The sequence below is a fragment of the Rosa rugosa genome, chromosome 6 (assembly GCF_958449725.1).
Source record: "Rosa rugosa chromosome 6, drRosRugo1.1, whole genome shotgun sequence".
Taxonomy (NCBI): Eukaryota; Viridiplantae; Streptophyta; class Magnoliopsida; order Rosales; family Rosaceae; genus Rosa; species Rosa rugosa.
The window spans coordinates 41,151,113-41,176,351 of NC_084825.1; the positions used below are offsets into that span (position 1 = coordinate 41,151,113).

Here is a 25,239-nt window from a genome sequence, read left to right on the forward strand (position 1 = left end):
GTGTGTTTATGAAAACTGGGACTTAAAGTCGGCAGGCATTGCAGTCATCAACGTACAGTCAGCGCGTACCATGTTAGCAGTTACTCTGTGTTTCTCCTCATGAGAGTCTGAAGAAGGACTATGCAAGCCTAAACTGAAAGCCATTTTGATAATTGACATGTGAAAGGTGTCTGGGCGTCTGCCGTCTGGCTGCCGTGTTCAACGTAGCTAGACTGTAATGTTAGCCTCAGGGTGTACAATTGACTTGGTGTACGTACATATGTGCCAGAGGTTTTTTTGTCATCCTCAAATAGTAGAAAAACCTGTGAACTTTACTTGTCCCTGAGCTAGCTTTCATACTGTTGCATGACTTATTACCTAATTTGTGAACTTTAAGGTGATATCACTTAATTTCAACTGCACATAATGGTTGCATATGTAAATGCAAAGGTCTTGAAATTGGGATGTTCTATAATGCTCCAGAGTATATAATTGGGTGTTTTATAGTGTAATGGAGTATTGAAGCAATGAAGTTGGAGTAATCAAGTATTAAGCTTCTGAATACTCGGCCAAAATGCTCTTAGCTGGGCTCCTCCTGTATCTCTTCCTGTACTGAAGGGTTTGCTCTTTTTGTGTATATATATAAATAGTGTAAGAACCTTTTCTTTTTTTGACATATATATCAAATGAGATTTAAAAGCAGTTTGTCCAAAAAAAAAAAAAAGATTTGAAAGCAGCCATATCGTACATTATTTATGGGGCAGCAGTGAAGCTTGACCTTGTAAGTGGTCATAGAGGATAAGGTTTTAATTTCAATCAATTACTTCCAAGTATATTTGGGATTTTCAGGTACTAGGGCCTGAGTACTGACATGAGTAGTGCCAAATTTTTTTGGTATTAATTATATTATGCTGCCTCATCTCCATGAGTGCGTTCTAGTTTTTATATTTGCTTGCTCTTGAAGAAGACAAACAATTTTGAATTATCTGCTAACTTTTAGGACTATGAGCATGCTTCTGGTTGTGTGGCTAAAAGATCTGCACTAGATTATAATATGAGAAGAGAATACAGGCAATGGCTTGGATAAGATAGAACTCTATATCATATGAAGCTGGATCAGTGGATTAATTTTTTTTTTTTTTTTTTTTTTTTTTTTAGAGATGATCAAAAGATTTCACTCCTACCCCATGATGGATCAGTGGATTAAATTTGTCACTTACTCTCTATACACAAAGCTGCTCAAGTTTTAGGACCAGTCATTATCTAATATGGTATTAGAACTTTGTTTGCGAGAGATCTTGTCTACGAATTCTTAATTCCCAGTTTCCGTATGAGGTTGTGAGATGGTGTGATGCAAGATCAATATGGGCACAAGTGAGATCAATTGACCTCACTTAAGCTTGTATTAGTTAAGTGTCAAGATATTACTTGACGGGTTAAAAGGTATAGTTTCAAAATTGTGTTTGTTAAAATCACTAGCTAGCTATCATCGAATTGCTTCAAAGAGGCTAAAGTAAAGAGATTCGACAGGCAAAATAGATCCGGACTTGACATGAGGCCTGTGAGTCGGCTGTTTCAGACATCGGGCCCAATTGGGATATTTAAAAAAAATTATTAAGTAAATAAAATGTAAGTCATTTACTAAACAATAAGATTGATTAGCTGGCAAGTTGCACTTCTTTCTTTTATGTTACTCCTAGATTTTGAATCCCTATTCTGTTGTGGATTTATCTTTCTTTTCAATTTTTTCTTGTAAATATTTTTTTGGCTATTTTTCTTTTCTTCTATAAAAAATGCACGTCCATTTTTATTTTTCGCCTCAAGTCTCAAAATGTCAAGTCCGGGTTTGGACTTATCATTTAAACTTCTTCAATTCGTCTTCCTCCAAAAGAAACATTTGTGTGTCGACCACAGCTAGCTCGTACAAGCTTGGTATTCAATGCATGTGAAAAATCACATAATGCTTAGTGTACTAGTTCAACTATAGGCTCCCAGCTGAATACGCAGAAAACAGAAGAATGTCATACGTGTTTACTTTCTTACCACTTATCAGTTCATAACTGATCGATGAAGATGGGAGTTTCTGAAGGAACTGTTCTATTACTTTTAGTGCAAATGTGAAAGTATAAACAAGTTGGCTAGCTGCCATTCACATCAATCTTTGCTACCCAAAAACAAAAAACAGGAAAAAAAGAGAGAATTTGCCTTATAGGTCAGTACATGCGCGCTTAAACTGCTTATAGAACAGGTGACAGTATGAGTGGTGCTGAAAGCAACCAAAGCGAAAACGATAAGAGATGGCCTTTCAATTCATATGGCTTATCCTAGCTAGTTCTAAAATCTCAATGAAATCGAAAAGGAAATTAGGTATTTTAAGGGAGCTGTAGTGTGCCTTGAGACAGAGGTAATGCTATAGCAACTTGAAAAGAACCATGCATGCATGTGATTTGTGATTGAATGATTTGAAGCTCAAAGGGGTATAGGCCGTATAGCTATCTGAGTGATCGGGCCATTTTAAACATGTGAGGACAGAAATCCCACCATAACTTGGAAAACATTAGGGCCTGAACTAACAGATTTCTCAATCATTTCTATACCGTAAGATAATATAGAACCAATAATAGTTTGATATGGAAGCTACTATCTTTATCGAAAATTCGAAATCATGAAGTGTGTGGTGTCAAATGTCAGTGCTTTTTAGAGGAGATGAGTTGAGAGAGTACAAAACATTTATAAATTGTGTATTGACTTGAAAATTTGATTTAGAGGGAGGGAAATCCAGCTGGGAAATATCATAATAAAGCTATGAATCTAGGATTCAATCCCATCACGTACTTCATTTAGAGACAAATTTTTTGGTCCCGACACATTTATTGTCAAACATACCCACAGCTGGTGGGTATATGCCCCAAGCCAACAGTTTTTTGATTATTGAGAATGAGAAATATGATTTTGCTTTATTGTTTGTTGCGATGTGAAAGGGGTTTTAACTATAGCCTCTTGTTTTTGGTTAAACCAAGTTGCAACTTGAAAGAAGTTTGTGTGACAAGGAGAGATTTTACAATTACCAAAAGATAAAAAGATATAAATTTATTGGAAAAGTGTGTGTCGGAAAAAATTTTACTCTTAATTCGGGCAAAATCTATGTTCTTCTTGATTAAAAGTCAATGCATTAGAGAAAAATCTTTCATTTGCAAGTTTGTCGAAAAATATAATTATTTCAGGTAAACTCTATGTTCTTCTTGATTGATGGTCAAAGTCTTTCATTTGTGCCCTTTTAGAGTTTATGGTCACTTTTCGGTCACATATCCACATCTCAACCGTTCAGTTTTTAGGTACTAATGTATAGATCATCTCTACAAAATTTCAGTCAAACTGATGGTCGTTAAGACATTGATAACTACCTTAAAGCTAGTACGGTTTAGGTTGGACAGATTCAGTTCGTCCATTGCTTTAAGCGAGTTAGATACCTTAAAGATCATCAATTTGGCTGAAATTTTGCAGAGATGATCTATACATTAGTACCTAAAAACTGAACGGTCGAGATGTGGATATGAGACCAAAAAGTGACTCTAACCTCGCACTTTAATTTCATAGCGAGGCCTCGCTCTGGATAAAATATATATATATATATATATATATATATATATATATATATATATATATATATATATATATATGTTTCTTTTATAAGTTTGATACTCAACTTAGTTGGGAGGCACATCCCTACATCTAGTTAATTTTATAGAAGATAATTTTTTGTAACAGGTGAACATATAACTTGAACCCCTAGCTACATGAGATAGATTGTAATAATTCTCGTACAGAGCGTCCTGAATAATAGTAGGAGTCTCACTGAAACCAAATATCATCAAGAAAATAAATTCTATTAGCTACATCATTTGCTCACGGTAAACATGTTGTACGTGGAGGCTAGCATATAGGATTTGTATTCGTCCACAATACGACCTATCTCAGAACAGTCTTCTTCATTTCAAGCTAGGGCATCGACCAATGAGGCTCAATCGCATTCTACTTCAACCTCTAACCAACCTTGGTGTATGAGGAGACCTGCTTGACATGTCTCAGCTTCCATGTTGATCGCTAAATGGGCATGTAGAAACAACGGCCGAAAGTGATGTTATGGACTTGGCAAATTCAAAAGTCTAAAAATTATTACATTCCAATATTGAAATACTAAACTTTATTTTAGTACAATATCATTTTCATGAAGAAAAAACAACAATAAATTAAAATTAAGTAAATCTAATAATTAAAATTAAAATGTAGGGTATAGTGAGCAAGTAGGGTGAACAAAAATAATCAACATACTTACATACACACAAAGATAAAATGATATTTTTCATCAATAAGCGAAAAATATGAAAACCCTATTCTCTCTAATAGCGTGTTTTCTCTAACACTAATGCCGCCTCTTTGAGGCGATGAGCACAACGGCTTCGATCGGAGTCCAGTCTCAGGGCTTTTCTGCCCTTCCATTGATCCTCTCAGTCAATTTTATTCCCCTTTGCCGGTTTATAGTATTAGCAATGGCCGTGGCAGCAGTGGTCATGGTGGCGGCGATGGGGGCTCAAATCGTTTGGGCTGGTAACCACCTAGTCAGCGGCGGAGGCTTGGGGTTTGGTGCTTCGGCGCATAAACGAATTGGATTCAGATCTTTTGGGTTCAATAGATGCACACTGCTAGTGCGCGACGTCGACACCGTGTATGCAGCTAGGTTGATAATGGAGCCAGTGAGGCGCGGTGCTGTGGAATTAATTGTTGATGGCTGGTTTCCAAAAGCTTGGGTGCCCATTAAATCGAAATCCAACAATCTTCTTCCTCGTTGCGAGGATTGGGGGATGTCGAGATGCTTTGTTGCACTCTTTTGGCTACTCCGATTTGTGCCTCAACACTGACGTGGAAAACTTAGAGGGTATTCTTGCTTTTTGGGGTGGAGGTTTCGGTCCTGGATAGGTGGCTTTCATTGCTCACATCCGAGTTGGCGGCTCTTTGGTGGCAGATGTAGTGCAGGGTTGCTTCTGCTACTGAAATTGCATGATGGTAGTAGGCTGCTGGTTTGGTGGCTGCTTGATAGTCGGCTTCGCTTGGTCGGCGATAGTAGAACAATCTTGTTGCAGATGCAATCACAGCCGATAGTCATAAGGAGTTGCTGGTTTCCAGTGCTCAATAGGAGTCGGGTGTCCAGATCAAATCTGACCAAGTCTTTGGGCTATCTTTGGGCCCAAATCATAACCCATTTGTTGGGCTCATCTTCTCCAGGAAGCTGGATTTGCAATTCTGATTCTTTGCTTATTCTGAGGCTAATGTGTCTGGCAAAACCCCCTAGCCCTAGCTTGAAGGGCAAAGGAATATAGATAGGTGTGGTAGGGGCCTATATACTAAATTTATAGGCTCACTTTAAATAAGTGAGCGATTAGTTCGAATATAGATGGTCTGTTTCTATGTATCACAGTAGTTCTCATACTACAACTTCTTGATCTGTCTAGTTGAAGGTAGCAGAAGAATATGTAATGGCCATCTTGGCATGTGTTTTAATGAAATCCACATTTCTTTAAAAAAAAAAAAAGCAGGGTGAACAAAGAAAATTATAGGGTGGCAATAGCCACACCCTTTCATTTATCCTCTCATTGGTCCATCTTATATATTTAACTAGTTCAATAAACTAGAATTCTTTTTTTCTTTAAGAGGTTAAATTTTTGTTTTTGAAATGATTTTCTGATGGATTTGGTCTGGAAAATTATGTGAACAATTTCAGTTATGGTTTTATGGAATACTAACTGCAATGCAAGTGATCCTAACTTTATTTATTGAGGAATTGAGTTATTATGTGTTGGACTAGATTTTTCTTTCAATTTAGATTTATTTTTAAATCTCAAGTTTAGTCGATTTCTGAGGTATTTTTTTTATTCAAAATTGTTTTCAATTTTCATGCGATCCTCTAACATAAATTACTATTTCTAGTAATATTCGGTGAGACTGTTCACGAATTCTTTTTTTAGTAAAGAAGATCGGATATACACACTTAAATTCTCACACATTTCTTAGTTATATTTCTTAATTCTCTTTTTTTTTTTTTACTAATATTTCATATGTTGTTGTTTACAATAAGCTTTATGATATTTAAAATGAGATTTGTTTGATGTATAAAAATTTTAAACTGCTTGTGATCTGGGTACGTGATGCACTAGTTACATTATATCCAGAGTGAGGCCTCACTCTGAAATTAACGTGTAAGATTGGAGTTTAGGGTCACTTTTCGGTCTCATATCCACATCTCGTCCGTTCAGTTTTTAGGCACTAATGTATAGATCATCTCTGCAAAGTTTCAGCTAAATTGATGATATTTAAGGTATCTAACTCACTTAAACCAATGGACGAACTGAATCTGTCCACCATGAACCGTACTAGTTTTAAGGCAGTTATCAATGCCTTAACAACCATCAATATGGCAAAAATTTTAAGGTATCTAACTCACTTAAACCAATGGACGAACTGAATCTGTCCACCATGAACCGTACTAGATTTAAGATAGTTATCAATGCCTTAACAACCATCAATATGGCTAAAATTTTGCAGAGATGATATATACATTAGTACCTAAAAAATGAACGGTCGAGATGGAGACCGAAAAGTGACCCTAAACTCCAACCTCACAAGTTAATTTTAGAGTGAGGCATCACTCTGGATAGGATATGTATGTATGTGTGTATGTGTGTATGTATGTATGTGTGTATGTATATATATGTGTGTGTACGTACGTATGTGTGTACATATGTAGGTATGTACGTATGTATGTATGTATGTATGTATACGGAGGCGTTCTGAAGAGGACGACCTATTTAGAATGCCTCCGCGTGTATATATACACGTGGAGGCATTCTAAATAGGACGTCCGCACTGTCGCTAAAGTGTGGATGCCCGGGATTTCTGCTCGATCAAGCGTCGACGGTGCAACGCCTCTTGCCAGACAGAGGCCAGGGGCATCCCGGACCAGTCTACAGTCGGGTGGAGTCGCCGGCGACCAGTTTGTAGCGCTGCCCAGAACCTTGAAGTTCCAGGTAAGGTCGCTGCCCAGAACCTTCAACCTTAATCGCTGCCTAGAAGCAGTCTAGGATGCCTCAGGCCTCCGTCCGGCACAATTCACCCTGCCGTCGCAGCCTGAACGCTGCTGCAGCACTGACGTCCGCGCTTTAGCGACATTGCGGACGTCCGCCTCAGAACCCGCCTGTATACACACACACACACACACACACACATACAGTTTTCAGTCTCATATCCATATCTCGTCCGTTCAGTTTTTAGGCACTAATGTATAAATCATCTCTGCAAAGTTTCAGCTAAATTGATGATATTTAAGGTATCTAACTCACTTAAACCAATGGACGAACTGAATCTGTCCACCATGAACCGTACTAGCTTTAAGGCAATTATCAATGCCTTAACAGGCATCAATATGGCAAAAATTTTAAGGTATCTAACTCACTTAAACCAATGGACGAATTGAATCTGTCCACCATGAACCGTACTAGATTTAAGGTAGTTATCAATGCCTTAACAACCATCAATATGGCTAAAATTTTGCAGAGATGATATATACATTAGTACCTAAAAATGAACGGTCGAGATGGAGACCGAAACGTGACCCTAAACTCCAACCTCACACGTTAATTTTAGAGTGAGGCATCACTCTGGATAGGATATGTATGTATGTGTGTATGTGTGTATGTATGTATGTGTGTACGTACGTATGTAGGTATGTACGTATGTATGTATGTATGTATGTATACGGAGGCGTTCTGAAGAGGACGTCCTATTTATAATGCCTCAGCGTGTATATATATATATACACGTGGAGGCATTCTAAATAGGACGTCCGCACTGTCGCTAAAGTGCGGATGTCCGGGATTTCTGCTCGATCAAGCGTCGACGGTGCAGCGCCTCTTGCCAGACGGAGGCCAGGGGCATCCCGGACCAGTCTACAGTCGGGTGGAGTCGCCGGCGACCAGTTTGCAGCGTTGCCCAGAACCTTGAAGTTCCAGGTAAGGTCGCTGCCCAGAAACTTCAACCTCAATCGCTGCCTAGAAGCAGTCTGGGATGCCTCAGGCCTCCGTCCGGCAGAATTCACCCTGTCGTCGCCGCCTGAACGCTGCTGCAGCACCGACGTCCTCGCTTTAGCGACAGTGCGGACGTCCGCCTCAGAACCCGCCTGTATACACACACACACACACACTCACACACATACATACATATATATATGTGTGTGTGTGTGTGTGTGTGTGTGTACACAAAATTTCTCAGGTAAGGATATCCTTACCTAAGCTTATGGAATGGATTTTCAGTTTTTGGCCACTTTTCGATCACATATTCACATGTTAACCGTTCATTTTTTATGTTCTAATGTATAGATCATCTCTGCAAAATTTCAGCCAAATTGATGATCGTTAAGGCATCCAAAACTATAATTTACACGAGCGAACCAAATCTGTCGAACCTGAACAGTTCGTGTACATTGTTGTAATTCGCAGTTTTGAATGCCTTAACGATCATCAATTTGGCTTAAATTTTGCAGAGATGATCTATACATTAGGACCTAAAAACTGAACGGTTAAGATGTGCATACGTGATCGAAAAGTGGCCAAAAACTGGAAATCCGTACCTAAGCTTAGGTAAGGATGTCCTTAGCCAAGAAGTCCACATATTCACATCTTAACGGTTCAGTTTTTAGGTATATATGAGTAGATCATCTCTACAAATTTTCAGCCAAATTGATAATCATTAAGGCATTCAAAACTGCGATTTACAATTATGAACACGAACGGTTCAGATTGGACAGATTCAGTTCGTTCATTGATTTAATCTAGTTCGATACTTTAATGATCATCAATTTGGCTGATTATTTGCAAAAGTGATGCATATATTAGGACCTAAAAACTGAACGGTCGAGATGTAGATATGCAATCGAAAAGTGAGTATATTCAAGGAAATCAGCATTTTAAAATATGCGGAGGTCCTTAGCAGAGAAGGACTCTGTGTGTGTGTGTGTGTCTGGGTGTATATATAACAAGATGCATATTACAATATATTGTTGTCTTTTAAAATGTTGTGAATTTTTGATTGAGTCAATGCATCTTTTAGAATAGGTGCTTTCAAATAAAAGATATTATCTTCCGATTGATCTAAGGGTAAATTCCTTCTATAGTACCTGAGGTATGACCAATTGGACACTTTGGTACCTAGTCTTCAAAATAGGACAATTTGATACCTGAACATAGGCTCCGTTTGACACTTTGGTACTTATGTTAATTTTTTTATGTTAGATGGAAGGATAAAATTGACATTTAGAATATATGTATAAAATAAAAAATTAAAAACAGGAGTTTGTGGAGTTTGTGGGTCTTCATCATTTTTTGGGTCATTGGAGAAAATGATAATAAATTAATGCTTTTGGGTTATGTTAAAGATGACATAATTGAACTTTATGTTTAAAAAATTTAGTCGTCGTGATTTGAACACTCACGAGACTAGTTTCGATGGAGTAGTCTTGTGGGTGTTCAAATCATGATTACTATATTTCTTAAACATAAAATTTGAATATTTCACTTTCAACATAATCTATACGCATTAATTCATACCCATAAAATGATGAAGAACGACAATCAACCCACAAAACTCATGTTTTTTATTTTGTTTATATATATATATATACAGAAACATTCAGAAGAGGACGCCCGTGGAGTTGGAAAATTGCGGATGAGACACGTGTCAGCCACTGGTTGGTTTAAAGAAAAATCCAACAAGTTATCTTCTCGGAACGCACCGCCTCCTCTTTTCCTTGATGAATCGCTGTTAGCTCCGTCTTCAGTTCGATATTACTATACGACTCCAAGAACAACGATCGATTTTAATCCCAATTCAGCGAAGAAAAGGGTTCTATGTTCAGCGAACGATAGTGAACTCAGTAAAGGTGTGGGTTTGACTTGGTTTGTTTCGGGAAGTGAAAATTGGTCACTGGGTTAATTCGTTTCTGGTTCGGATGGAGCATAGGAAGGTTGAGAATGAGATTGGGTCGCTGAAATCATCATTTTGTTTGGAGATTTTTGATGAGTTTGCATGGCAAGATGGGAGAAGAGGAATTGGAGGAAGAATAGGAGTTTTTTTTCTTTTCCTGGTGGTATGTGTCATTGGTGAGGATCTGGAACTATAAAATCTTAAAAGTTCATGGTCTCTGAACAATCTGAATATAGGCTATGATTCAAATTGGAGAGTCTGAAAGTAACTAACAGTTTGATTTCGTCATTTTGGAGGCGCGAATGCTGACATGCGAGCATTGGAGACATATTGGTAGGTTTGAGATTGATGTAGAAGATGGAGTTGGATTTGCAGAAGCCGCTTCTAGAATCGACGGTGGTCGAAGTCGAAATTTCAATTGATCAAGTGGTGGCTTCTGACAATCAAATAGATGGTTGACACGTGTCTCGTCCGCAAATTTAGTTTTTCACTGACGTCCTCTTCTGAACGTTTCTGTATATATATATATATATATATATATATATATATATATATATATATATATATAACCTTGCTCAGGTGCAGATATCCGCACCTAAGCAAAAAGGTACGGATTTCCATATTTGACCTACTTTTCGATAATATTTTCACATCTTAACCGTTCAGCTTTTAGGTCCTAATGTATAGATCATCTCTACAAAATTTCAGCTAAATTGATTATCGTTAAGGCATTCAAAGCTGCAATTTACGCGAACGAACCGAATCTGTCGAACCGGAACCGTTCGTGTTTATAATGGTAAATTGCAGTTTTGAATGTCTTAACGATTATCAATTTGGCTGAAAATTTGTAGAGATGGTCTATACATTAGGACCTAAAAACTGAACGGTTAAAATGTGAAAATATGATCGAAAAGTGGGTAAAAACTGGAAATCCATACCTAAAAAAAACTGCGGACGTCCGCAGTGGAGAAGCTCTGTATATATATATATATATCAATTTTATCATTATATTTGACAGAAAAATTAACAGAAGTACCAAAGTGTCAAACAGAGCCCAACTTTAGGTATCAAATTGTCCTCTTTTAAAGAATAGGTACCAAAGTGTCCAAGTGACCATACCTCAGATACCATAGAAAGAATTTACCCTTAATCTAAAACTAAAAAGGGTGACTTTGACAAGAATCAATGCATCAGACTCAAAACAATCTGATGAGAGATCGTTGTCATGATCAAACAAAGAAATCACTTGCCTCCCAAGAGCTTCAACATGTTATGGACGGGACGCCTTCTCCCCCGAAGGTAATGTCATCTCTTTGTATACAGTAATATTAATGTAGTATAGATAAAAATTGAGCAGTAAATAAGTGAACAAGAAATCGTAAAAAGTTAATAGATCCATTAACAGCTGGTAAAATTGAGATTTGGGTCGGGTTGGATTGAGGGTTGCAGGGCTTGGGTGGACATGTGGGAAATTGGGACTGACCTGACCCATCATCAGACTAGTGACACAGAGTCCATAGAAGGACTTTCCAAAGCTCTTCTCTTCTCTTTCTTTCTTCTTTCTTTACTGTGCAGTGTGCACCGAGAGAGAGAGAGAGAGAGGAGTCCTCTGAGAGTCCCCACAACTGTCTGTCGTCGCACCTGGACAAAACTGCCACCGCCAATAATGCTTGGGACCTTGTAAACCAGACAACCCTAGCCCCCCTTCTCTCTTCTCTCTTCTGCTAAGTCTTCACTCACCAACTCTCTCTCTCTCTCTCTCTCAGTTTCAAGTATATCTACCGTATCATATCCTTACTCTCAATCAATTTCAGAGTGTATTAATTTCCACCCTTCATTTCTTACCACATCCCTCTTCTTTAGTATTTCCTATTTTCAGATTGGGATTTAACCCTTCTTCATTCACCTCTCTCTGAGGCCCCTCCATCTCTCAACCACCAACCTCTTCTCTCAAGTACTCCCCTTTCTGATCTCTCTAAAGTTCTTCAAAGCAGCAGCAGCAGCACCCCAGCATTTAATATTGTTCTATTTAAGACTATCTCCACCCATCAGAAAACAAAGGAATGTGAGAGGATTTCACATTTATTGCATTTGTTGTGTTAACATCTCACAATGGAATGTTGGTAGGGAGAGAGATGGAGAGAGAAACATAGCCATTTTTATTTTTTTTTGAAGACTTCTTCACCAACCTCTTTGCTGCTCAGTAATGGAGAGGCTCCAAGGACCCATTAATCCCTGTGTATGTTTTATGTTATTATTTTCCTCATTTGTGCATGCCCTTAAATTTTCTCCGTCCCCTTTGTTGAATTCCCTTCCAAGATTCAAGAAATTGACAACATTTACTTCTCAAAAATGCTTTCTTTCTTTCTTTTCCACTCAATGCAATGTGAGTGTTTACCAGGACATCTGCTGCACTCTTTCTTTAACATTCTATCCCCATTCCAAGTGTATTCTATATTCAAAGTTGAGAACTTGGTGTGAAACCCAGTAAAGTTGCTTTCTTTACTTTCTTTATTAACATTTTTGATGGGCTTTTCTGGTTTGCCCTTTTCAGTTCTTTGGAGACCATTTGGATTTGCAGTGCTTAGAGCAAGGATTCACCTCCACCACCACCACCACCACACATGGCTTGAGATTTGAGGAAGAAGAAGCACTGTACCTCTCAGGCTTCGAAGATAGAATGCCATTTCTTCAGATGCTACAAAGCATTGATTTCCCCCCGTGTGATTTCACTCAAAAAGAGCCAAGCTTTCAAGCACTGTTGAGATTACAGCACAAGACCGGTACAACTTGGCCTGAAATGGAAAATACCCAAAGTTCCCAAATTCACACACTTGAGGCACTTGAGAGCTGTGTAACTCAAGACAATCAACAACAGTTGTATTCACCGGCAAAATCTGAAGGAAGAGACCCTCACCAAAACCCTCTTTCAGTTTCCGGTACTCTTGAGGGTGGTGGTGGTGTGAGCTCAGATTGCAACCAAGAAATGCAGCAACTCAACTCAGCGAAAATGGGTCCTAACCAGACCCTGCAGACCCAGTTCACCAAGTCGGCTTCTTCTCCGGCCACCCGAGAGAGAAAAAAGCGCAAGAGAACAAGACCAACCAAGAACAAAGAGGAAGTAGAGAGCCAGAGAATGACCCACATTGCTGTTGAGCGCAACCGCAGACGCCAAATGAATGACCATCTCAATGGTCTCAGATCCCTCATGCCCCCTTCCTACATTCAAAGGGTAATAACTAACTGCGTTAACCAAATTTAAACTGGCTTAAATTAGTGTCATTACTGAAATTGGTTTTCTTAATCTTTAAAGGGTGACCAAGCATCCATAGTTGGGGGTGCAATAGATTTTGTGAAGGAATTGGAGCAGCACCTTCAGTCCCTTGAAGCCCAAAAGAGAATGAAAAGAGCTGAAGGCTTCACCACCAATGTTGACCCTAACAATAACAACTCCTTGAACTCATCTTCACCATCTTCATCATCGGCCATGGCAATGCCTTCAAATGGGATGTTCATGTCTCTCTCCCAATGCAGAATCGCGTCTACTGAGGAAGGAAACACTTGTGGGGATGATGGAGTCACAGCACAAAACAAGTCTGAGGTTGCAGAAGTAGATGTCACAGTGATCCAAACCCATGTGAACTTGAAGGTCCAGTGTCAAAAGAGGCCTGGCCAGTTGGTGAGAGCCCTTATTGCCTTGGAAGATCTCAGGCTAACAGTTTTGCACCTCAACATTACTTCTTCAGAAGACAAGGTTCTTTACTCTTTCAATCTCAAGGTATTACACCAAATTCTTTAATCCTCGTTTATTTTCAATATTCTGTCTACTCTCTTTGTCTTTTTCTGGTCAAACCATTCTGACTTGGAACCCAAGCAACCCCTAGAGCTAGGTATCAGGCTAGCACGTACCCTAAGCTAGCTAGCTAGTCTAGTCCTTGATGAAGTTTCTTTTTCATTTGTTGTTGGAAAAGGTGTGCCTTGTGGAGTTGTGGGTATTAATCTAATGCTTTGTTCAATTTGAACTTGGTAATGCAGATTGAGGAGGGATGTAAGTTAGGATCAGCAGATAACATTGCCAGAGCAGTACATCAAATATTCAGCTTCATCAATGGCAGCTGATTGGTTCAAGGACTCAAAGGCTCTCCAGAAAAAGCAGCTAACTTTCATTTCTTAGCTAGATAGAGTAGAGGAAAAATGAGAGTGGCCATAACCAAAAGATGAAGAGGAAAAATGTAAGGTGGTGGTCATCTTTCAGTCTTTTGGGGATGTGAGATTGTGTCTCTCTCAGTAGGGATGTGAATTGTGTGAGTTGTTTATTAATCCCAGCTCAAATGTAAGTTACTTTGTGTTTGCTTTCTTTTTCTTTTTGGAGGAAAATGGCCAAATGGGGGGCTTAGGAGTTAGGAACCCCACCAATCACCATGGTTATAAATTGTGGAGTTTTAGGACTTCTTTCATTTTTTTGATTCTCATCATTATATCTTTCAAAGGATGCTTCTCTTTACACAATTGACTTTTGGGGGAATCCATATGAATTATAGATTTTGGGTCTGGATGGTGCTTCACCATCATGCTTTATGCAGGTCACTTTTTTTCCTGTCTCTTGGGGCTTTGTTCTTCATCCTCCATGAATACTAATCAAATTTTACTCTCAATCTGGGGATGATTAACATTAACCCAGGTTCTCTTTACTGTTCTTGGATCCAACTTAAGGGCTAGTGGTTAGTTAAATAGGCAAGAGGATAGGAGATGAGAGAGGGCTAGGGCTACAGAGACTTGAAATGTGAACCTAAATTGGCATTATGTGCAGCAAAATTTGGCTCACTCCCATGTGCCCATTCTGGAAGCTTGTGAAAGAAATTCTTACAGTTCCTTTCATTGCCATAGAAGCTCATGCACACTGTTATTAAATCTACTGTTGCTCAGAAGAAGTGGTACCACCCCACATGTATTGCACCTGGTGCTAGCTGGTGGACTACAACAGTATATTTATATCTGTTTTTTATTTATCTGACAGTATATCTATATCTAATTCCCCTCATTATTTTATCAAACTCTATTTTTCTGCAACCCAAACAATTGAATTTCATCGACTTCAAAAGGGCAAGGTTTAAAATAGCCTCTGATATCCGGATATGTCCTTTGATATGTCCCAAACAAATGCTCTTTACTATATGCTCAAATTGTAGGGAAATAACTGTCATGGACGAAATTTTAAACCTTGCAAAAGAATATCTATACCAACAACACTAAAGAATTGAGTTTTGAAGAAAATATTCAAGCCAGGAGTACTGTAACAATGACAGAGACACAGCCTGGTTAATATTGGTATGATTAAAGCAAATGCAGAAAACCCATATACGGTTAGGCACGCTTGCATGTCGCCCGCTTCCACACAAATCAATGGTGGATATAATACATAAGTGTGTACACACACACACACGCGTATATATGTATGTACATTGTGTTGGAGTATCATTGTATGTGTTGGAGTATCATTGTAAGTTCATGACATGATGAAATGAGATGAAGGCATGGGGTTGAACTTTGAAAGAGATGGAGGCAAAGTCAAATGGGGTATATATCCTTGCCTTCACTTTAATAATGAAGCTAGCTGCCTGAAAATGGCCTGAGAAATTGTCACAAGGATGATGCAGACTGAAGAGAGAGAGGGAGGCAAGAGTGCAAAGGCTCACATATCCCCATGCATGTGCAAACGTCCTACTCATTTTGGGTCTGTGTATTTCTTTTCATTTTCCACAGCTTTTCTTCAAGGTCAGTCCCAATCTACATCATCTGGTTTTGGGGCTAATAATGCTGCGCGCTGTAGCAGCTAGCTATGCTCCATGTCTCCATGACATGTTTGCCTTTCTTTGATCTGAAAATAATATATCTATCAGAACTCATCATAGAGCCTTTCTGTTGCTTAGCTACCTAGCTTGATCCCCTCATCTCATCCCTTTTGTTTTTACTCTGAAGTCAATGTCTCCAATCATTTCCTCAAATTCAGTTGGCGATTTGGCGTAAGTAGCATGATTAACCCGCCTTGAATTTCCAAGTAATGCATGTCATCAACCAAAATATGAAAGGCAAAAAAATATGACTAGCGAAAGATAAGACGTCTCATAATCGTTTGTTTTGTTGATACGTGATGTGATTAATTAGAAAAATAATTAAGTCGAAGTTTAAAACGGAACATCCAAAAAATCACTAAAGAATATAAACTCGAGAAAATGGCCTGAACAAGTGAACAGTATAAAGTAAAGGGTGCGGGAAACTCATGCAATGACTGGTTCTGATTTAGGTAAATATGTAGCTACTAGCCTAGTGGTTGACTGTTACCAAAATGGTAATTCATGTTGGTAAAGAAAAAAGTGCAAGTTGTAAGAATTAGAAAGCCGAAAAATTCACTTAATTCATCTTTAAGAGGGATTTATCGAAGTGGGTTTTGCTAGCCTCGGATACATTTAAGTTGTAATGGATCAAAAAGGAACATTTGTCTGAGATTATATGGGAGTAAGTGACTGTTTTATTTGGGAAAGAGAGCCTCTATTCTATATTGTGGTATAGTCACTATTCTGTAATGTATATATTAGGAGGAGCAGCACTATAATACAAATCTCGCATTTCCAGAACTATACTTAAGCATTAGCTTAAGCATATTTGATTTGATTACACCATTGTTTAGGGGACTTTGAGAGTCTCAATGTGATTGGTACTATTACCAAAGTAAAACGCCGTCAGCAGTTTAGGTATGCCTAGCTTTTTACAATGCATGGCAATTGCCAAAGGGTTTGATATATTCGATCACTTTGGTACTTAGCACTTCCTTCCTTTGTTTAACATTTTCAGGGTTCTTTTCCAATATAAGTCCCAGCTATATCTATATGACCACGTTGACCATGCTTGATGGGACAACGCATTTCAACTTGTTTCTTTTGGTGTCATGGTGTTTTCAATTGTCTGAAGTTATGTTTTTACAAAAATTTTAGACAAAGGTTATCAAAATCTTTGTAATTTGTGGCGAGAGATACAATATTCAAAGTGCTACTGTATTTAGGAGTATTGAAACTCCAGAGTTTTATTGAATTATAAATTGTTTGCTATATGTTCCTACTTAATGAGTTAATCTAACGATCTCAGACTCTGAAATATACGCTTTATACATGTAAATTATTTGTTTTCTTAATTATTTTTAAGCAATTCTTCATATATGTTGCCTCTACACTCTCAATAAATAGATTAAAATTTAAGAGTTGTAAGATGCTTTAACGGGTGAATGACATTCGGTAAGAAAAATTAGAATGAGAGTAATTTCCGTTTACCAACACCAGAATTGGTGTGCCTGGTTCATACTTGTTGCGGGAGGAGGCCAATTAAATTGACCATAGAATCAAACTAGACGATGCTGATTAGTACAATATGGAGGGACTGTCAATTTCCCGTGACAAAACGTTACATGTAGTTAATTTAAAATGACTATTCAATTTAATACTGTTTGATGAGAGAACATACAATTGATGTGATAAATGTACATGAACTATTTGCTACTACTCAACCAACCATCATTCCATCACCATAGCTACCCCAAGCGAGAATCTTTGCAATTCAGCTAGGTTTGTGGTATAGTTGCGTGTTACGGTGGCGGGTGACTTGCATGTATTGCATAGCATATATACAAGTATTGAGGATCGAGATGCTTCAAAGGATCTTCAAGAATCAATATCATTGCTGAGATTTTTGTTCTTATTATTCAAAGACAAAAACTTCGACCTACTCTTTCCTGATACTACAAGCTAGAACTCTTCAATTTCCAAAGAAGAAAACCAATCAGAGCACTACCTCTACTGTTTACTACAGTCACAGATCGAGCTAGCTAGTCTTCTCTCTACACTTCAAATTCCAAAGAGAACCTGCCTAGCTCTGACTGCATGCATGCTTTGCCCTCTCTGAAAAGGAAGGGGGGGGGACGTTCTAATCCCTATTTATATTTTTTAAAAAAAATTAAAGAAAAAATTCAAATATATGGTAAACTAAGAAAATTTACCACTTTAAGGACTTATGTTACCACTTTGAGGATTAATATTACTATTTTGAGGGCTCATGTGGTAACTAAGAAAATTTACCACTTTAAGAACTCATGTTACCATTTTCAAAACTCATTTTACCACTTTTAAGACAATTGTATGCATGTCATACGTTAACATATTGTAGAATTTTCCCATAGATTAGCTAGGCTTTGTGACTTTTGGCAATATAAGGCTGATCAACATGCATGGCCCTTTATAATCAAAATCATCGTCTTAATTCTATATTTTAAATTTCTGGGTACAAAATAATAAATATATACAATTTTTAATATTGTGTTATTATCTGGGCAAGAGATTGATTCCCTGCTCATCCAAATCGTAGTAGGGCATCCAAATCTTAACAGAGTCTGCCAGAAATCTTCTCGGAGACTCTGTGCTGCGTGCTTTTCTGTGGGCCACCACCTCCACCCTATGACCGCCGTACTCTCAATCAGATCAGAACAGCAAATCAGAGAGGTTTCCATTAATCATATCACCCACGCTTTGACTGGTGGTCACACTCATCGTCACTCATCAGAATTTTAGGTCGATGACGATGGTCTGGTCTGAAACGTTAGCCTTTGCTTTTTTTGAAGTCAAATGCAGAGAGGAAAAAGGGTCAAATTGTGGAGGGCTTTGTCCAGTCAATCACGCATTGACAGACTGCGCGTGGGCGTTGCTGGATGCACACGCACACAGAGCAGTAATTCTTTTCTGGATTATTGCACGGTTGGATGAAGAAGAAGGAGAGAGAGAGAGAGAGAGAGGCCTATATATATGAGATGAATATGAATATAAATGAATCTGTGTCGTTGCTGTTTTTAGCTTTCGGCTTCTAAGTTGTCCGGTCCATAGCATGTACTCGGGGCTTTTTTGGTGTCGATCTCCTTGAAAACATGCATGGCCTTCTTCTTTTTCTTTTCTTATTCAGCCTCTCTTTTTGGGTTCTTTTTTCTTTTTTATATCATTATTCCGATTACAGTTTTGGGTTCATGTAGTTTGACTGACCAGATTTGTAATCATGGGTTCTATGATTTCAGTTTTGACAATAATGTCCGTGTATTTTGTAAACATTTGCAATTAGGTCCTTACATTGTTGAAAATTGCAAATTGAGTTCTTTCCAACACGATGATGTCAGTGAAGTTGAACGAAATGTTAGCCAACCTGGATAAGAAATTCTTATGTAGAGAAATTTTAAATACACATCCCTATTATTTTATATTTCAAATTAGATTTTGTAGGTAGGTTGAATGACCAAAACAAACATCTATGCATTAGAAAGAAAGAAAAAAATAGTCATATTTTCCTTATATAGAATAATTTATGTATAAATAGTTACATAAACACAACAAATTTCTATACATGGCCTCCTAATTTAGTACAAGAATAAAGTTAGAAACTATCTAATTTAATTTTTTCTTAAATAAATGTAATTAAATGAGGTTAGAAGCCATAATATTTAGAATTGCAAAATCAATGGTATTAAATATTTTTAAAACGGATCGTTTTACTCCCTTTTTTAGTTAATTTCATTTTCTTTCTTTTTTCTAAGAGATACGATTAATCCATTTATTTTCTAATATAAAACATCACGGGTGAAAAAACTTTGTAATTGTTAATTTGTTTGGCCCCTCTAATGACAACTTTGTAGTTCCACCATTGGAGAGAAACTAGTGATATAGTTTTGGTTAAATGTTCAACTCATAATTTTATACTTGATCAACATGGTGTTTGGTGGATGAGAACTCAAATAATATAAAACTTATTTATATGCATCTATTTAAAGGAAACAATAATAAATCTTTATGGATTTCTGAATAAGTAACACAAGTAATCAATATGGTCATTTAAAAACATCAATATACTAGAATATACTAATCATATTAAATAGTAGCCTTAATATAGTCAAATAATAGGATATTTCATGATTTTTGAGATTAAGGATATTTTAGGTACTTTGGGTTGTGTATTTAGTAGAATATTAGAATGAGAAATTAAATGGGTGGTGTATTAAGTATGGAGTGTGTATTAAGTAATTAGGGGTGTGTATTTAAAACTTCTCATTTATGTATTAAGCTAACAAGTTGGATTTGAGTTTTGTATAAAAAATACATAAAAATAATTAATACAGTACTGTTACAGTAAAACACGATATGTTGTATGTTTATTTTTTTATTTATTATTATTTTTTTTTTTGAATCAAGCCCATTGGGCGAAATAGTATATTCATCACAAGCCATAATTAGCCATTACATACCCTGCCGCTGTCATTTGAGGACATAGACAGACAAGGAGGTAGTGGTAGTACCCACAATGGTACGTAGAAATAGACCCACTCATTTTACATTTCAGATCGTAGAGATAGCGGAGATCCTCATTTGGTACTACGCCGGAGGCATTAGAGATCTAGGTTCTTAGTACAAGAACATTATTGAATTTAGATAAAACTAAAAACATAGGGTTGGGCAAAGAGCATAAACCCTAGCCCAAATAGAAAAGGACTAGGGCAGAACCCCAGCCCAACAGTTCACGGCCCAATAGGGTAGCCCAGACTTGCTCCAGGCCAGTCAAGTTGGTTCGGGCCAAGTCCACCGTCCCTCACATCCCTGTCGTACCATCACCGTCCGGCTATGCTCCGTTCACCACATCGCTCGACCCACGTCTTCCCGATTCGACCAGCTACCGCCGCGACTAAACCGCCCTCGCTGACCTGCATCAGCACAGAACAAACCCTCCCGGTGATCTAAGCCGTCCTGAGTCCACACCGCCTCCACGAACTGCACCAAACCAGAACAGTCATCCCTGAGCCAAGCGTCGCAACCGCACTCCGCCTGCAATCCATGGCACCGACGATCCAACAAAACCCAGCCGCAGGGATCGACAAACCCAACCGTAACGCCACGATCCACCCTTCATCCCCATCCCAGCCGAACACAGTGACGAAACCCGAGCAAACCCCTTCGACAACTCTATGGACTGTAGGTCTCCCGTCCGACAGCAAACCCTATGACGATGGTGAGGCCGGAGGCCATCTCCAACGTCCGGGCGCCGCCGGACGAGAACTAGATTGCAACCGGAGGCGGCATTAGGTTTTCTCGAGTAGAGAGAAAAGTTTTAGGTTTTTAAAAGAAAATTATGTTGTATGTTTATAAGAATATGTTTAAAAATTTATATATATAATAAATTTAATAAAAAAGTAGAAAACTTGAATTATGTATGCACCCAAAGTCTAGTACATTACATGAAGAGTTAAGTACGCAAATTTAATACTTTACTGCCTTGATTCCTTAGCCCTATCTTAGGGACAATGGTGTTTAGGGACCATAATTTTTTCTTTTTCTTTACTAAGTTAGCTAGATGAAGTATTTTAAGAAGAGTCATTTACTTAGGTTTGAAGAAGAACAAAGTACTTCTGCTCATGCTCAATTTCAAAAGAATCATGTGCTCAAAAGTTACGAGATTGACTCTATCGATTTTTACCGTGCTAGCGAAATGTTAAAGTGAACTTCGGATACATACAACCAAACTACTTTTGCATCCATGAGGGTTACCGAAGTTGCATTAGAGGGCTAGTGTCCGGGCACATTGAAGCAGGGAAGAGTGGGCGAAGGAATCATATATATACATGGGGACTCATATCAAATCTCATCTCATCAACTTCATGGTTTTGAGTAGTAGTGATGGGGCGAGGTACATGCATGCAAAAGTTGAAGAAACGTGAAGCCCTTCTTTGGGTTATTTTCCAAACAGGTGGTGGGCGAAATGCATCAGAGCCATGTTATATTTCGAATGAAGTTGGCTAAGAAGACAAATACAACTCACAGTGTGTGCCTGTGTGGGGACTGAGGGAGTGAGGGGCTCTACATGGGTTTTGTTTTGGTTTTCGATCCAAGATATATAGAAAGAAAGAAAGGCCCTTTTCCTAGGCTTGTGCTTCTCCCTCCATCCCTTTCTAACCAGCAAAATTGTTCACCTCGAAACCACCTTCCTTCAATTATTTTCACCTTTTTCTCCTTTGGGTTTGTACCATTTCACCGCAGGATCAAAGAGGCATGAACAACTAGACCATAGAGTACATTAGCTAGTGTTCGAATTAATGATCGATCATGTAGATATCTACTCTGGAACATGGGGTGCAGTCACAACCTAGAAGGCTATAACTAGGTGTTCCACAAGGTAAAAAGACGGTTTCCTTTTCACGAAAACAAAGAGTACTACCATGTTCCTTGAAAACAGTGATTAACTTGTCCATAGGTGTTTGTTTAGGAATTTGAAGGAAAGTCGGCATGTTTTTACTAATAGCAAATTACCAATGAGGTTAATTTTGAAGCAATTTTTTTGTCAAAGTTACTATCAGGCTTTAAGGGTGAGCTGAAATTTATTGTCGAACAACATAGCTAATAGCTATACCCCAATACAGTGATTAACTTGTCCATAGGTGTTTGTTTAGGAATTTTAAGGAAAGTCGGCATGTTTTTACTAATAGCAAATATTTTTGAAACAATTTTTTGGTCAAAGTTACTATCAAGCTTTAAGGGTGAGTTGAAATTTATTGTCGAACAACATAGCTATACCCCAATATTATAAGTTTCGAAAAAATTGTAGAGTAGGAGAAGGGACTGGCTGTTGAAAGTTACTGTTAAAAAGATATACCTTCTAGCTCTCGAGCTTTAAAAATACGTTGTTCATACATACCCCAACGTTATAAGCCTCGAAACAACTGTAGAGTGGTAGAATGAACTAGTCTATCAATGAAGGCCAAACCGAAGAAAAAAATAACGATTTTTCGGCATTTACCAAAGAAAAAAGTGCTCTAAAGCCCAGCCCACAATTATCCAAACCCATGCATAGTTGCATACCAAACATGTTCATAGAGTCTTTACAATTTCTGAACTCGAACAGCTCGCAATGGGCATTGATATGATGAATTTATTCCTTTGGTAAGTAAGAGTAGACCTGGTATCCTTGTATTCCTGAGTTCCCAAGTAATTCATTTACCTTCACACTGCTCAAGAGGTCTGGGATGCTGTTGCCAAAATCTATTCTGAGAGTTTATATCAACATCTTTGGCAAGAGTCGGATCACTTTTGTTGAATAAAATGAGGAGTGCCGAAAGATGTTGCTACTTTCGAACAGACATACATATTCCATGGACACTGAAGGCCAGGAATGTTGTTCTGCGAATGAATCCATTTTTTGACCTTAAAGAAACCTAGCTCTGTTTATGTTCGTCGCGAGGCACAAGTGCACAACAACATTGATCAACAGATGCTACAATGTCATGTCCTAACACTTTTCATTGCAATTTCATTTTTAGTAGATGGAACCGTTTACATAAGTATGCCTAAGGTATAACATACAATAAGATCACAGGTATTAAATGTCAGATGAGGTTCTTCTCATATTTAGTGGTCTTGAACACCCTATCACTAATGCAGAGGAAGATATTTTACAGTCGAGTCCTTTCCCTATATAATGCAAGCATGATGGAGATGTTTGAGGTATTTTGTTCATATTTTCACTCAGGTGTACCCTACTGTAAGGTAAGTTTATAAAATATTTGGCCCTATGGAATTGAAGGAAGATAATACAATGAAGGCTTTTTTGTCACAAGACTCACAACAGAGTTCCAACCTGCTGGCATGGACCCTTTTCTATCCAAATCAAACACCACAAAATGCCTATCCTATCCAAATGAAAGTGCAATGAGTGGTTCTCCCCCTTCAAAACTTGAGAGAACATCATCTCCCACAGTCCATTCCAAATTATCAAACCTTCCAAAATAAACAAACCCAGAAATAAATTGATACTCATTATCATATTGTATCAAGTTACTAATATCATACTGGCCTCAGAATCTCTCATAGGACCTAAGTAACCTGTAGGGGATTCAGTAAGCCATGGCCTCCACCTCCTCCACACTTACCATCTCCTCCTCTTCTACCCCTTTTGACACCAAGACTCCTCGCCACTCCGCCGCACCCTCACCTCAATGTGTGACACTCCCTACGCTTCCTCCACCGCCGGTGCAGTCTCAAAACCGCCCAGGGAAGACCACTGCCTATTGTGAGCATTTCATACGATTAATCTAATACTTTGGACTATTGATCAATATATTACTACCTGTCAAGTAATATATTTGTTGTGCAGATAACAAGATATATGGAATAAATATTATGAGTAACATTGATATCTAACATGTTATGTTGTGATAACATATTAAATGTTCAGTTGACCGTCTAGCATACCTCAATGTTGTACATAAATATTGAATGTTTCGCTTTTAGGCCGTAAGATTGCTCGCAATGTCATGGCCATGGCCACTGGGGAAGCACCAGCAGAAGTTGCAACAACCGAGCTGCCAGAGGTTTTGAAGACAGTTCAAGAAGCTGTAAGCCTTTCAATTCCTTTTAACAACTAGTACCATCTATTTTTGTATTGAGGAATTTAGGAAGATTATTTATAACAAGAATAATTCATTTTATGTTTGTCTAGTGGGACAAAGTTGAAGACAAGTATGCAGTGTCTTCACTTGCAGTAGCTGGTGTTGTTGCAGTATGGGGCTCTACCGGGATGATTTCGGTGTGTAATATTCTACATATGCACATCCTGTGTTAGCTTACAATACTTGCTATTTTAAATCCTTCAAAATTGTTATGTCCTTAAATCCATTTCGAGTAACTTCTTGCTCGATTACGGGTATTTGTAACAGGCAATTGATAGGCTTCCTTTGATTCCTGGTGCTCTCGAGCTTGTTGGCATTGGCTACACTGGGGTAAGTGGCATTCTTGTTTGCTGTTGGATTCTTATAGAATCTCGTAGTTAACATTATTAGACTGGAAAAACGTTTGATCAAATAGAGTATATCATTCAAGAATATCATCTTGTTTATGTTGTATCAACCTCTTGATAGAATGCATTTTCTTATTTCTTACTATCTGTCCTGGCAGTGGTTTGCATACAAGAACCTGGTGTACAAACCAGACAGGTAAATATCATTTGCTACCTTGACTGGAGTCTAATTAAAAAGTTAGGTTGGACTAACTTAATCGGTCTTTAATCTTTCCGAATTGTTCTGAAATATCAGGGAAGCTTTGATACAGAAGATAAAAGACACATACAAAGACATAATTGGCAGCAGCTAGAACAAAACCAGAA

The 25,239-nt window shown here is 38.1% G+C and overlaps 2 protein-coding genes across 2 annotated transcripts; both read left to right on the top strand.

The window, feature by feature from the left end:
- The first annotated feature begins 11,594 nt into the window (after positions 1-11,594).
- On the top strand, positions 11,595-14,472 carry LOC133718264 (transcription factor bHLH57-like). The gene is made up of 4 exons (XM_062145089.1): positions 11,595-12,250; positions 12,566-13,243; positions 13,325-13,789; positions 14,047-14,472. Exons 1-4 carry the CDS (start codon positions 12,218-12,220, stop codon positions 14,128-14,130), a joined length of 1,260 nt encoding a protein of 419 aa, XP_062001073.1. The 5' UTR covers positions 11,595-12,217; the 3' UTR covers positions 14,131-14,472.
- Positions 14,473-23,770: 9,298 nt separating this feature from the next.
- On the top strand, positions 23,771-25,239 carry LOC133715712 (protein CURVATURE THYLAKOID 1B, chloroplastic). Its single transcript, XM_062142328.1, has 6 exons — positions 23,771-24,147; positions 24,369-24,472; positions 24,577-24,663; positions 24,794-24,856; positions 25,032-25,069; positions 25,169-25,239. The coding sequence occupies exons 1-6, from the start codon at positions 23,982-23,984 to the stop codon at positions 25,224-25,226; spliced, it is 516 nt and encodes a 171-aa protein (XP_061998312.1). The 5' UTR covers positions 23,771-23,981; the 3' UTR covers positions 25,227-25,239.

Excerpts from the sequence above, each read along its gene's own strand:
- LOC133715712 (XM_062142328.1), top strand. The coding sequence starts at position 23,982 with ATGGCCTCCACCTCCTCCACACTTACCATCTCCTCCTCTTCTACCCCT. Across the intron at positions 24,148-24,368 it reads AGGGAAGACCACTGCCTATT|GCCGTAAGATTGCTCGCAAT; the intron begins GTGAGCATTTCA and ends TTTCGCTTTTAG. Across the intron at positions 24,857-25,031 it reads TTGGCATTGGCTACACTGGG|TGGTTTGCATACAAGAACCT; the intron begins GTAAGTGGCATT and ends CTGTCCTGGCAG.
- LOC133718264 (XM_062145089.1), top strand. The coding sequence starts at position 12,218 with ATGGAGAGGCTCCAAGGACCCATTAATCCCTGT. Across the intron at positions 12,251-12,565 it reads AAGGACCCATTAATCCCTGT|TTCTTTGGAGACCATTTGGA; the intron begins GTATGTTTTATG and ends TGCCCTTTTCAG. Across the intron at positions 13,790-14,046 it reads TTTACTCTTTCAATCTCAAG|ATTGAGGAGGGATGTAAGTT; the intron begins GTATTACACCAA and ends TTGGTAATGCAG.